At 53.1% G+C, this 12161-nt stretch overlaps 2 protein-coding genes, 1 long non-coding RNA gene and 1 pseudogene across 6 annotated transcripts; 2 read left to right on the forward strand and 2 right to left on the reverse strand.

Moving 5' to 3' along the window:
• Positions 1–796: 796 nt before the first annotated feature.
• Positions 797–1298, forward strand: LOC112891435. The gene has a single exon (XM_025958289.1). The coding sequence runs from the start codon at positions 921–923 to the stop codon at positions 1230–1232; it is 312 nt and encodes a 103-aa protein (XP_025814074.1). The 5' UTR covers positions 797–920; the 3' UTR covers positions 1233–1298.
• Positions 1299–1723: 425 nt separating this feature from the next.
• On the reverse strand, positions 1724–2681 carry LOC112892845 (annotated as a pseudogene).
• A 1523-nt stretch (positions 2682–4204) lies between these two features.
• LOC112895716 lies at positions 4205–6416 on the forward strand. Its single transcript, XR_003229246.1, has 3 exons — positions 4205–4663; positions 4912–5539; positions 5860–6416. It is a non-coding gene; the product is annotated as an uncharacterized LOC112895716 (long non-coding RNA).
• Positions 6417–6861: 445 nt separating this feature from the next.
• Positions 6862–8658, reverse strand: LOC112895717 (acyl transferase 7-like). 4 transcript variants are annotated; one of them, XM_025963712.1, is made up of 2 exons: positions 8517–8657; positions 6862–8350 (listed from the first exon to the last, which is right to left on the reverse strand). In XM_025963712.1, exon 2 carries the CDS (start codon positions 8139–8141, stop codon positions 7203–7205), a length of 939 nt encoding a protein of 312 aa, XP_025819497.1. In that variant the 5' UTR covers positions 8142–8350; positions 8517–8657; the 3' UTR covers positions 6862–7202. The 4 variants fall into 4 exon arrangements, with proteins under 4 accessions (XP_025819497.1, XP_025819498.1, XP_025819499.1 ...); XM_025963713.1 differs by having other exon boundaries at positions 6862–8357; positions 8524–8652; XM_025963714.1 differs by having other exon boundaries at positions 6862–8354; positions 8524–8642.
• Between the last annotated feature and the right edge of the window lie 3503 nt (positions 8659–12161).

The following is a 12161-nucleotide window of genomic DNA, read 5'->3' on the forward strand; positions in this document are numbered from 1 at the left end:
GCCAGCTATGTTTGTTGTTTGAGCATTTGCTCTAAGAGTTGATAAGCTTTTAACTGAATTTTGGACCAGATTTTGACATATGATTCAGATAGATTATTCTTATTCTTTTTAATTTCGAGTTAAAGGCATAGATCCTACGAAAGGTCCAATCGTTGCAAACTCTGGTCTCTTGGAACATACATGTTGAAGTAAGGCTAAACTATTAAAAATTAGTAGTGGACAGACATGGTAAGACAATTATACCTGCTTCACAGGTTCACAGCTTGGTGCTTTATCCTGCATCGGATGACACCAAAGTGTGCAGACATTATTGGGTATAGATCCTTCCGAGATAAACCAACCGAGGCTATGCGAAGTTGGGTCTCGGATTGGATCCATCGCCGCCTGCACGAAGGTAGTGCCATAGTGACAGGGAAAAAGCCTAATCCTTATTACCGCGCCGACCAGTGGCAAGGGTCACTACTGCGGTTGCTTTCGTCTCGGGTAACTTGCGAGCTGTGCCTGTCTGTCCAGCTTGCCGGGACGCCAGTGGCCAAGCGTCTATTCCGAGTGTGACATGCGTCCTTCAGAGTCAGAGTTCAAATAAACTGCGTACGGATTCAGACGCTAATCCCCTCCATCCCATCCCATTCCGGAGTCTCGATCACCGATTAATTGCCCGCCGATAGTCCGCCGCCCCGAAATTTTCGGCCGGATGGACCCTGGACGTTGACGACACGTTCCCGCCGAGTAAGTCTCCGAAAAAGCGTCGGCTTGACACTGACGACTGCTCGCCGGGAAGCACAAGCACCACGGATGGAACGGCGCTGCTGCTCCTATATAAAGGCGCCCGCATCCCCGGCAAAGGCGCCGAGCACCTCAACTGACGCTCTGCAGCACCGGTGCGTCGTGGCAGTCGCGTGGTGCGCCTGGGGAGCCGAATGGCGGCCGCCGCTCCGCCGGAGATGGGCTATCCCCGCCGCGCCAACGGCGACGGCGGGAACCTCCTAGTACCAGCGGCGCGGCAGCTCCTCGACTCCGGCCGCGCCTTCACGATGCTCGGCGCGCTCGTCCTCACGTGGCGCCGCCTCGCTCGCTGCAACGCCGAGCACGCGCCCGCCGGCTTCCTCCTCTGGCTGCTCGGCGCGGGGCTCGCGACGCTGTCGCTCGTCGCCGCGCGGTTTCCCGGGCTCGCGGCCGCCGGCGCCGCTCTTGCGGGGGCGCTCCGCCGCTACCTGCTCGGCGGCCTCTGAGCGGAGCCGCAGAGAGCTTAGCCCACGGACCAGGACGACGGTGCTGACCAACAGTCCAACGAACGAGGCGAGAAAATTGAAAATTTGGCACTTTAAACATCGTGCGCTTCGCAGTTTTATCACTATTAATATTGACATCGTAAAATTAGAACTCTCAAATATGCCACTTGATTCTACTACCATTGGATATATTTTCTCTCTTTTCTTTTTCTTTTTCATATATTTAGCATGATGAAAAGACTATATTTCGTAAAATTCAGGTGATGGGTACGGACGTGGTGTTTGGCTCCCCGCGTCTAATGGTGTGGTGGGCTGAAGTTGTGGTTGCTGGCATACCGTGTCGGGCACCTGCATATGGTGGGCGACATAAGTTGTTCTCGGTGTAGTGTCCCGACACGCAGCTAGCTCCTTGGCCTAAAGGACCCATTCACGACCGTAGCGTCTTGGTGCTCGGACCGCGACCCCAGGTCAGACGGGACTACCCGCTGAGTTTAAGCATATAAATAAGCAGAGGAGAAGAAACTTACAAGGATTCCCCTAGTAACGGCGAGCGAACCGGGAGTAACCCAGCTTGAGAATCGGGTAGCCTCACTACCCGAATTGTAGTCTGGAGAGGCGTCGTCAGAGACGGACCGGGCCCAAGTTTCCTGGAAAGGGACGCCTGGGAGGGTGAGAGCCCCGTCCGGCCCGGACCCTGTCTCACCACGAGGCGCCGTCAACGAGTCGGGTTGTTTGGGAATGCAGCCCAAATCGGGCGATAAACTCCGTCCAAGGCTAAATACAGGCGAGAGACCGATAGCGAACAAGTACCGCGAGGGAAAGATGAAAAGGACTTTGAAAAGAGAGTCAAAGAGTGCTTGAAATTGCCGGGAGGGAAGCGGATGGGGGCCGGCGATGCGCCCTGGTCGTATGCGGAACGGCTTCTGCTGGTCCGCCGATCGGCTCGGGGCGTGGACTGTTATCGGCTGCGCCGGCGGCCTAAGCCTGGGGTCTTAGGTGCCTCCGGTAGCCGTCGTCGGCACGGCCGGTTCTTGCGCGCCTAACAGCGTGTCCCTCGGGATGCTGCGCTGCAACGGCCTGCGGGCTCCCCATCCGACCCGTCTTGAAACACGGACCAAGGAGTCTGATATGCGTGCGAGTCGACGGGTTGTTAAACCTGGTATGCGCAAGGTTGGGCCGACGACGCTACTGGCTGGCCACCGCCTTCCTCTAATCGGTGGGGCTGGCGGCGTCGACCCACCTCAACGTGGCCGCCGCCACTTCCGCGCTCGCCGTGGCCGTCGCGCTCTCCCCGTGCCGCGGCCGCCGCATTGCCTGCGATGAATTCGAGGTCTGCGTGCTGCTCTCGCAGGCCGCCGCTGGGGGCGTCTCGCTCGCATGCGTGTCCAAGAAGATGGCTATGTACAGCCCAGGAGGAGTACATTGCCAAAATTCAGGTGATGTGCCCATCCCCTCACCCGCGTAGTCTCGCTCTTGTCTCAATTCCTCGCAATCCTGCACTGAATTTTGTCTCAATTCCTCGCAATCCTGCACTGAATTTTAATTTGGTTTTATGGAAATTTCTATTTTCAGTTCAAATAATTGCATGCTAGCATTCGATAGCGAGAGCAATTTGCATGTCGCAATCTCTAGCTGTTTCTACGGAGACCTCGTATATGGATTGTTGTTAGGTGCTCGGCTGCAGCGCTGCAGCTGCAGAGGCTGCCGCTGCAGCAGCAGCCGGCCAGCAGCTGCTCGTCGGGCGGATGCACGCCGCCGGCCGGCGCCGCCCTAGATCATAAACGGTGAAAGATCGATCGAGAAGAGAGATGATCGGACGAAACAAAGTGACGTGGTGCAATACGGTAACACCGTAATAGAAAGGCAATACAGTCTTTTCATCCTGCCAAATATACGAAAAAGAAAAAGGAAAAAAGGAAATACATCCAATGGCAATAGAATCAAGTTGCATATATTTGAAATCCTAATTTTACGATGTTAATATTAGTAATGATAAAACTGCGAAGCATGATATTTGGAGTACTTAAATTTGCAATTTTATCGAACGAGGCGGAGGCAGAGCAAAGGTGTCGAACGTCTCCCATTAGACATGACATGTTTACTCCATCTAATCAAATGGCCTATTTGATGCCACTCCATTGTTAGCGGCATTCCAATTTCCGTCTAAATTAAAAAAGCAATTCGCAACAAACAACTGTGTTGCCGCGCAATCAGACAGTTCGAGCTTCGCTGTTTCATGGACAAAAATGGTGAATCCTGCGAGCTTCGGCTGCGGTAGCCAGTGAATGCAGAACATCATCACGCAAGCAGAAACTTGATTGCTGAATCGCGAGATGCCCGATCGCCCACGCCTTCAGTTCTGAGATTTTAAATCCTCTTTGACCTCGGATTCGCGGAGCGGCTTCGACCGCTACGGCGACTGACGAGCCTGTGCGTCGCGCGCCGCCGCAACTGAGAGGCGATCGCGACCGACAGCGCGCTTGGCTCCGGCGATGGTTTGTTTAATCCATCAGAAATCCCATTCGCTTCAGTAGAGCAGCCGGACCGAGAGGCAAACGGAAGACATTTCATGGGGAAAAGCTCCGTTGCGCCTCTCATGGCGAGAGATGTCTGCGCCGCGCCCGCCGGTGAAAGCTCAAGCGCACGGCATCTAGCATTCTCGCTCGGCTCGGACGCGCGGCTTGTTGCGGGAACAGCGCCGTGGAGATCCTGTGATAGGGAAGAGGCTGAGCGAGGAATGGCTTTGTGCTTCCGCGGGGAAGGATGGCGGCGGCGGCGGCCGTTGTTGGCCAGGCCGAAGGTGGAGCCGTCCGAGGGGTTTATTGAAAACATGTGATATACATTTTACATATGGACCCCTGACTCGGATCGCGATTATTAATAACGATCCAAATCAGGGTGTTTTCTAAAAGTACCTGATCAATATCCGATCGAAAATTTTACAAAAGCACCCCTAATATCCAGGCGGTTCTCAAATACTCCACGGCCGCGCCGGAGTAGCAGGCGCGCCCGCGGCGCCGCCGGCGACCTCCGCTAGTCGCGTAGCCTCGCATCCCGGCGATCTTCTGTCGCTACTCACCGCCCATAAGGAGCCAGGCTCCCCGCGCGCCGCTCGCATTTTCCAGACCCTCCCCAGTTGCCGTCGCGGCGGAGCGACGGGAGCGGTGTCGCCGGAGACGGCGGGGGACCCCATGTTGCGAGCGGATGTCTGTCGCACGACGCGCCGGCGCCGCGCTGGCCTGCGCACAGGCTAGGGGCTCACCTCGCTGTCGTCTTCCTCCCGCACACCAACGTTCCCTCCCCTTATCGCCTGACTGTGCCCCCGCGCGGTATTGGTGGCCGGCGAAGCACCCGCGTCGGCGTCGCGGTCGTCTCTATCGCTCTGGATGTCTGAATACACATCGCGTAGAGATGGTGGTGCGACTGCTATGGTTAGTCTGCATTTTAATAGCGCAAAATTTGGGCCAAAATTCGACGCTCTGTTGAATTAAGCTCTCACGCAAGCAACAGTGAAAAGAATCGATTGAGTTCTCTGATAAACACAGGAGATGTTCATATAGGAAACGCAGCAGTTTTGTACTACTATTTCTTTCCACACAGAGCAGCAAATTTATTTATTTTTGGATAATGCAGAGCAGTATTGAGATAGCAAACACACTGACAAGTTTGGGCTTAACAGGCTGGCTGTGGAGAATGGGTTCCTTCAAACATTTTGATAGGCATATGACTGGGTGACTGATAACCTTATGGTTGCAGTCGCAGCAGGTTCTGCATTGACTGATATTCAGGCATCGAGCATATGCTCATCGGTATTTCGGTTATGTTCAGTGTGATGTTTAGTTAAACAGGTCCACAAATTTGTCAGATTCTGCGTATAATTTTTTTGCAGTAGTCATACATACGTTTTGAAACAAAAGAGCTGACTTGTTATTACAGCAGTTAATCTTGCTACACTCGAATTCATGATTGATTTATATGTTTCGATCTGTGCCTTGCTACAGTTGTTTGGAGTTCCTGCTGATGGTCCTAGCAGTGATGATCATGTGCTAACATCCTTTAGTTGATGATTGATTCCTGAAGCCATCGGGGTTGGTGGCTCGGTGCAACTTGGCGCTACTTGGATATGTTTTCGTTAGCCTAGTTCTTGGAATCTTGATCCGTTTCTCGTGGCGGATCAAATGGTTGGGAGACCTTGCAGATAGTCAGAAGGATTAACCAACCGCAAGCTGGACGCTATAAGATAGACCGGAACAACCAACCACAAAGGCTGCACACTATCAGTGATTATAGGGACAATGAGCAACTAGGTAAGATCATTTTTTTGGAGGGAAAAAGATCATTTTATATGCTAGAAACATTTGTTTAGAACCGAGAAGTACCATGCTGGATATATTTAATTCTAAGGGACTTTCTGATTAGGCCATGGGTGTTGTGGTCGTAGTTTAAACAGCCAATGGTGGTGTTTGAATCCAGTAGGGCATTGCTATTTCTCTAGTTGTTTGATCTCTTTTGGGAAAAAGTTGAAGTGAACTTTCGATGAAATGTTTCTGTCCTCTCAGTTGAATATGGACTGTTGGATTTCTGGACAGCATTTTTCACGAACATTTCTTTTGATCTTTTGATGCAGAGGAACATCGAAACACTGCCAGAGTTTGGGTGAGAGGGGTGCAAGAAGATCGCAAGTTGCAAAGCGTGGTCAACTAGGCATGACTTGTGAGGAGCATGGATCCATAGAGATCTGGTTCCTGCAAACAGTCTTGACTAGCAGATGTGCAGTACTAGGACTCGTCTGCTGAGAACTTTTGAGTGTGGGAGCGTGGCAGGACTCTAAAGAATGGCGGCGCCCGCGTGCTTCAGTGGAGGACACCAATGGCGACGGCACGCTGCCGCCTCGCTTGCTTATTTCTCGCGTCCACTTGGTGAAAGATTAAGCAAGCAGACAGGCAAGCTGATAAACAAGGAGCGGATAGGCTGGAGAAGGGTTCAGTCAGATTTGATTCCGTGCCAACTGCTCGGCTCGCATACTGAATCTTTTTTTCCAGCCAGGTTTTTATTAGTCTGGTCTCTGCATACTGACTGATCACTGATCTGTGACTCACTGGAGTCAGATCCGACCGAAGAATCCAGAACAGAACACGTTATGTTATCAATGGGCTGGAGCATTATTTCTGTCTGTCTGAAACATTATACTGACTTAGAAGATACCATAATACGGTTCCCTGATGGGGAAACGATTTGAAATCCGGCCCATCAGTTCGTTCTCTGCTGGATCTGCGTCGGTCATTGCAGCTACCCTGTCTGTCGGCTCTGCGTTGCAACTGGGCAACTGCAGCATCAGATGCTTTGTCTGGATGTCACTGGGGAATTTCTGCTTGCCTGTACCTGTTTGTTAAGCTTGTTCCCGAAAATACGAGCGATAGGGAACAATTAAACAAGTCCTGCTATGGAGATCATAAATGGATGGAAAGAAAGAGACTGTGCCAAGTGTGTTTTTCTGATGCCACCATTGATTTGCTGAGGAGTGAGCACTCACTCATACTACAGTACAAGGCTACAAGCATTGAACATAAAACCTGGAGCTCTTAACGGAACAAGAACTGAGGTACCTAAAAAAACAGCAGACTCATAATTAACAAATTGCCAGGTACTAGTATGATCAAAGATGAAATAATCCAATATCGGTGTAAGCAGGTGGTGGCTTCCCACCAAATGCAATGCAATACAGTTCAGTTCCCCCAAAACCTTCTTGAATTCAGGAGTTCGGTTATTCAGGTGCTACGCACACATTCACCAACCAGCAACACTCATCAACCCCCACCAGTTAGCTAATCCGATACCAATCCCCACATGACACCAACAACCATCTCTAATTACCCACCTAATCACGTCATTAACCTTAACCACGAGCTTCCTTCTCGCCTTCGGCTTCCCTGACTGGCTCGCTCTCCTCCATCAGACCATCAGACTTGTTCAGTTCATGTCGAGCATGCCCTCGTGGAAGGCGGCGACGCGGTCCGGGGTGACGCACTGCGTGATGAGCCGCGCCCCTGGCTTGTGGGCCCACGGCTTCACCAGGATACACGTGGCGATGTAGTCCAGGTTCGTCAGCGGCACGACGTGCGCGGGCGGGCCCCACCCGTAGTCCACCTCCGCGAACCCGAGCCGCGTCCAGTCGGACACCAGCAGCGTCCGGTAGTCGGACGTGATCTGGTACGGGTCGACGCCGTCGTCGGCGCCCATCTCCCCCGCCGCCCACCGCGCGAACTCCGCGGGCATGCGCCGCTTCCCGTCCTTGATGATCTTGACCACCTCCGTGACCGACGACCCGGCCACCTTGCCCGCCGGCGCCGACACCCGCATGATGTAGTAGCAGTTGCCGTAGAACCCGGCGCCGCCGCGCGGGAGGGAGGCGTGCAGCATGGGCCGCGCGTTCATGGCGAAGCAGAGGTGGACGGGGGAGTCCGGCTCGAACCCGGCGGCCCGGGTGCGGCTCTGCCACGCCTTGGCTATCAGCACCTCGAACGCCGAGCACCAGGCGGCGCCGCCGTGCGCCGCGCTGTACTGGCCCTTGAAGTGGTTGATGTAGTCGGCGGAGATGTCGATGGCGAGGTACTCGAGCCGCTTGGCGCCGTCGGGGCGCGGGAGGCTGCCGACCAGGGCGGCCGCGGGGTCCGGGATCGCGTCGCGGCCCCACTGCGGCTCCGCCGGCGCGGCCCCCGCGCCGCGCGCCAGCTCCCCGACGGCGTTCATGAACTGCGCGGCGCCGGGCCCGTCGGCGACCGCGTGGCTGAACCGGAACCCGACGACGAAGCCGCCGCACGCGAAGGCGGTGACCTGGACGAGCAGGACGAGCGCGCGCTCATCCTCGCCGGCGGGCGTGGGCGGGAGGAGCTCGTCCTTGGGGATCATCAGCGGGGCCTCCAGGTAGTCCACGTCCTCGAGGCTGCACGCCGCCGCGGCCTCCGTGAACCACACGCCCGCGTTGCTGCAGTCCACCGCCTGCTGCGCGCCGTCCTCCGAGAGCACCAGCCGGCCGGCCAGCGGGTAGTAGCTGACCAATGCCCGGGCCAGGGCGCGCTCGATCGTCCTGGCCGGGCCGGTGGCGGAGGCATCGACGTCGCCGCCGGCAGCGACGCGGTCAGGGGCCGGCTTGAACACATGGAGCGACTCGATGAGCGCCATCTGCGTGGGGTACCGGTCCAACCACGAGAGGCGGAGAGGCCCGGCCGGCGTGGGCTCGGCCGGGACCACCCGCCGCGCCGCGACCCGGTCGATGGACTTGGGCGCCGCCATGAATCGCGGAATGGAGTTGCTGGAGGCCAAGGAAGGATGGAGAGGGAGGCGGAGGGAGGACCCGGTAGCTGGAGCTGGTGGCTGCGGGTGCTCTGCTCTCCCTGCTTGGCTCTGATTTTGATTTGGTTGCTGGCTTGACCTGGCTCGGAATGGAAGGGAGGTTGCGAATTTATAGGTGCGTGGACCGGGGCATGGTGACGAGGATGAGAGTCGGATGGAAGGCGTCCGCAGGGGCCCACGCGCTCGGGCCTTTCTGCTCCGGCGGCGGGGTTGCTAGTTGCTACGTCGGGGTCAAAGGCGAGGTGCCAGCTGCCAGCCACGGTGGAGCCGAGCTGGGGGGGTTTCCCGGCTCTATCCAATCCCAGCCTCGTACTCCGGAGTCCGGACACTGTGCCCTCACCTCGTGATGCTCGGCTAGTCATCTTCTTCGTCTCCATGCAGCCGCCCATTCCTACTTCCGGACCTGCATTGGTCCACCCCATTTATCTATACTGTCAGTATTGTGTTAGTTTGTAGATGGCATTTGCAGCCAAGCTAGCGTTACCATAGCAGGGTGCAAGCCCTCGCATTGGTTCAGTTTGTTCCTGAATTAGCTTGGGCTTTGTTGGCCTTAAGATTGGTCAGGTAATCAGTATAATAACCAATGCTATGGTGGATTACTGGTTACTCCATTTCTGTAGATACGATTCTTGGCGGTTGCTGAAAGAAGCCTGGAACTGATTTGTCATCTGCCTGTCTATGATGCCACAGTGACAGGGAAGCCGGCCGGGAGCAAAAGTTTCAGAGACGATCCACGCTTCTCCGAGTTTCTCGGAGTTTGCTGCGCTCCGATCCTGATCCCTGAAGTCGCGGTACATACTGCACGCGTCTCTTTCACCGTCGGCACGCGTTCCTCCGAAAGAGATTTCCCAGCAGCAAATGACTCAGAGCTGAGGCGCACGACGACGCGTTCCAATGTGAAGTCACGCTCTCATCTCATGCTTGCTTGCTTGCTTCCTCCAAGCAAGGCACGAGACGAAATCTACCGGGTCGTCCATGGACACGGTCCAGACGAAGGCGCGTCGTCGTTAATTAACCTGAAATGAAAATTAATTAACCAATGCGAAGTCACGCTCGCTCTCTTCTCATGCTTGCTTCCTCCGGTTGCAGAAGCGAGCGGTCAATTAACCAGTGGCGGAGCGTGACAGGAAACAAGAGGGGTCAGTTGGCAAAACATTTCACAGATTTCATTAGCTGAGTTAATTTCCACATCTCTAGCAGATCCAATTTGAGAGATGGATGTGAGATATGCCCACAGCCATACGAAATTAGCATACATACAACACATATGTGCTAAACTCTTCAGAAATTTATGATTGGTTAATTGCAAAACCATCAGCACACAAAAAGAAAACTAATAATTAATCAGCGTAGCGAGATGGAGGCAGCAGGCGCCGAGCCAGTTTATAAAACGAAAAGGATTACGCGTGATCGAGCGCTGGTATAAAGTAGCAGGGCACCATGGATGCAGTTGTTTATTGCTGGAATGCTGGGTGGGTGCGAGCACGGTAAGCCCGCGCGGCAGCAGCCGGAGCTTTGAGCACGCAGTTCATATGCGCGCACGGGAGCTTGCGTAGATGGAGGTCATGGACTCATGGAGCCTTTGCGTTTCCGCTTTTGTCTTTTCTTTTATACGCCAACTATGTCTGCCTGTGTGTGGGGCATCGTCAGCTTTTAATTTTCAGGAGGTTCACTGGGTGGGTGGATAGGCAGTTCGCTCATCTTTTTGAGATACGATAATCGCAAACAACAAATTAAGATGATAGCTTAGTTTGAAGACACAAGAGCTGCAACTTACAAGCATGCAGAATGTGTGTGTGATAAGAAAAGATGAAGCTAAAGAAACCGAAAGAAATATGCGTTAGCTTGCCCTGCACTTCGCGCTCATTTCGTCAGAACCCACACGCCTTTTCCTGGTTCAAACGGTCGTTTACTAATTAGTACCAGTATAGTAGTAGTAGCCGCGGGTGACCCTTGTCGTCAACCCTGCGGATGATTAACAGAAAAAAAAACTTTTAACAATTATTGTACTGACCAGAAATAAATTAACGCAGTAGCAACAACTTTTTTTGACGGTTTAATTTGAAGCTAAATTTTGAGTTTTGCGAAGATTTGTTTCATAGGGACATGTGTTTTCTGAGAAGCATGTATTATATATAAACGCAAAGGCAATAGCTAATTGTTAAGCTGTTCGTATTGATATATAGCACGAGCAACCAACTTTTCTGTGATGATGACGATGATGTCAACGCAAACAGCCAAAAGCCCACGCATCTTCCTCAATGGCTGCTCCATTATAAGCTATAGCTGGCCAGCTACAGGAGTCAGAGATGCCGATCATTCAATCATACTTAACACATGAACCGAATACGGAAAAGTTAGTCGTTGAGATGGCAAGCATCATGCCGATGTATGCTTTCCCTGTAATGCCGCATCTGAATGAAAGATAATTCATCTAATCCATCCATTAGTATGGCCGACTAGTTGGCCAGTGGGCTGCTAGCTAGGGTTAGGCTTAGCTGACGCTGGCAGATTTTTTTTGCGTGTATGAACTCAGCACTTCTTTGATTTTGCTATGCATTTTAGTGCACCTGTGTTCGTTTGTGATGCGACTATTGTATGTCAGTGTCTCTGTTCAGGACAGTTGAAAAACCAACATCATGCTGGATTCCTACTCTCAACGCCTTTCAGCATACTTTCTCGTAGTTAACTGCTGCCTGAAACGACCTCGAGGGAATTGTGATTTGGACAGGCAATCTAACAATTAGTTTGTCTTGCGCAGAGAAGTAATCGTCAAGAAAGTGGTCTCAATCAGCCTAGCTCCCACTCGAAAAAAGGTTAGCTACCCAGTCCCTCTTACAGCCTTTGCTCAACCCACTACCTAATCGTTTCTCCAGTTAAACTCATCCACGGGTGAGGAGGAAGATACTAACGGAGCTACCACTTGTCTTGGCGCACATGCATGCATGCATACACAAAGATCGATCAGCCCAAGTGGAGCAAAAAAACAATCATCAGAGATTCCACTCATCTTAGCTCGCGGTGCAGAAGTTCAAAAGTTACTATGCATGCTCCCAGGCCCAGTGCATGCATCTGGTATTCAGGCATGTTTTCAATGCTCTGTCTGAATAATCTGCATATGGCTGCTGCCTTTCCTAGCAGATGGCCTACACGGCTGCATACAAACATATCTGTTCCATTCATCCATGCAGCTAGAGATCGATCCATGGGGATAGCGCCAGGAATGCATGAACATCAGGTGGAAGTGGAGAACTAGCAGCCTTCAAGCAACGACCACCAGCTTTTGCATTTGTACAGTCTGACGAGCGATTGCTTCTGCCAACCGAAGTCCGCGCTCTCGTGGTGCCTGAAACTTGGATGGGTTGCTGCCTACCCAACTGACGCCTCCATCCTTCACCTTCTGCAGCGCTGTCGGCTAACTGATATACGAAGGCCAACGACTGCGGGCGCACGCGGTCAAAAGTTTCAGCGTTTCGTCGCTGTTGCGTTATGCACTTGTGAGTGTGTATCTACTATCTAGTCGTCGTAACATTTTTGTACACACGTACGGGGCAACGTACCTGACTTCCATGGCTA

The sequence above is a fragment of the Panicum hallii genome, chromosome 5 (genome assembly GCF_002211085.1).
Source record: "Panicum hallii strain FIL2 chromosome 5, PHallii_v3.1, whole genome shotgun sequence".
In the NCBI taxonomy this organism is placed as follows: domain Eukaryota; kingdom Viridiplantae; phylum Streptophyta; class Magnoliopsida; order Poales; family Poaceae; genus Panicum; species Panicum hallii.

Bases quoted from the DNA above. Each gene is read 5' to 3' on its own strand.
- LOC112891435 (XM_025958289.1), top strand. From the start codon at position 921: ATGGCGGCCGCCGCTCCGCCGGAGATGGGCTATCCCCGCCGCGCCAAC.
- LOC112895717 (XM_025963710.1), bottom strand. From the start codon at position 8,525: ATGGCGGCGCCCAAGTCCATCGACCGGGTCGCGGCGCGGCGGGTGGTC.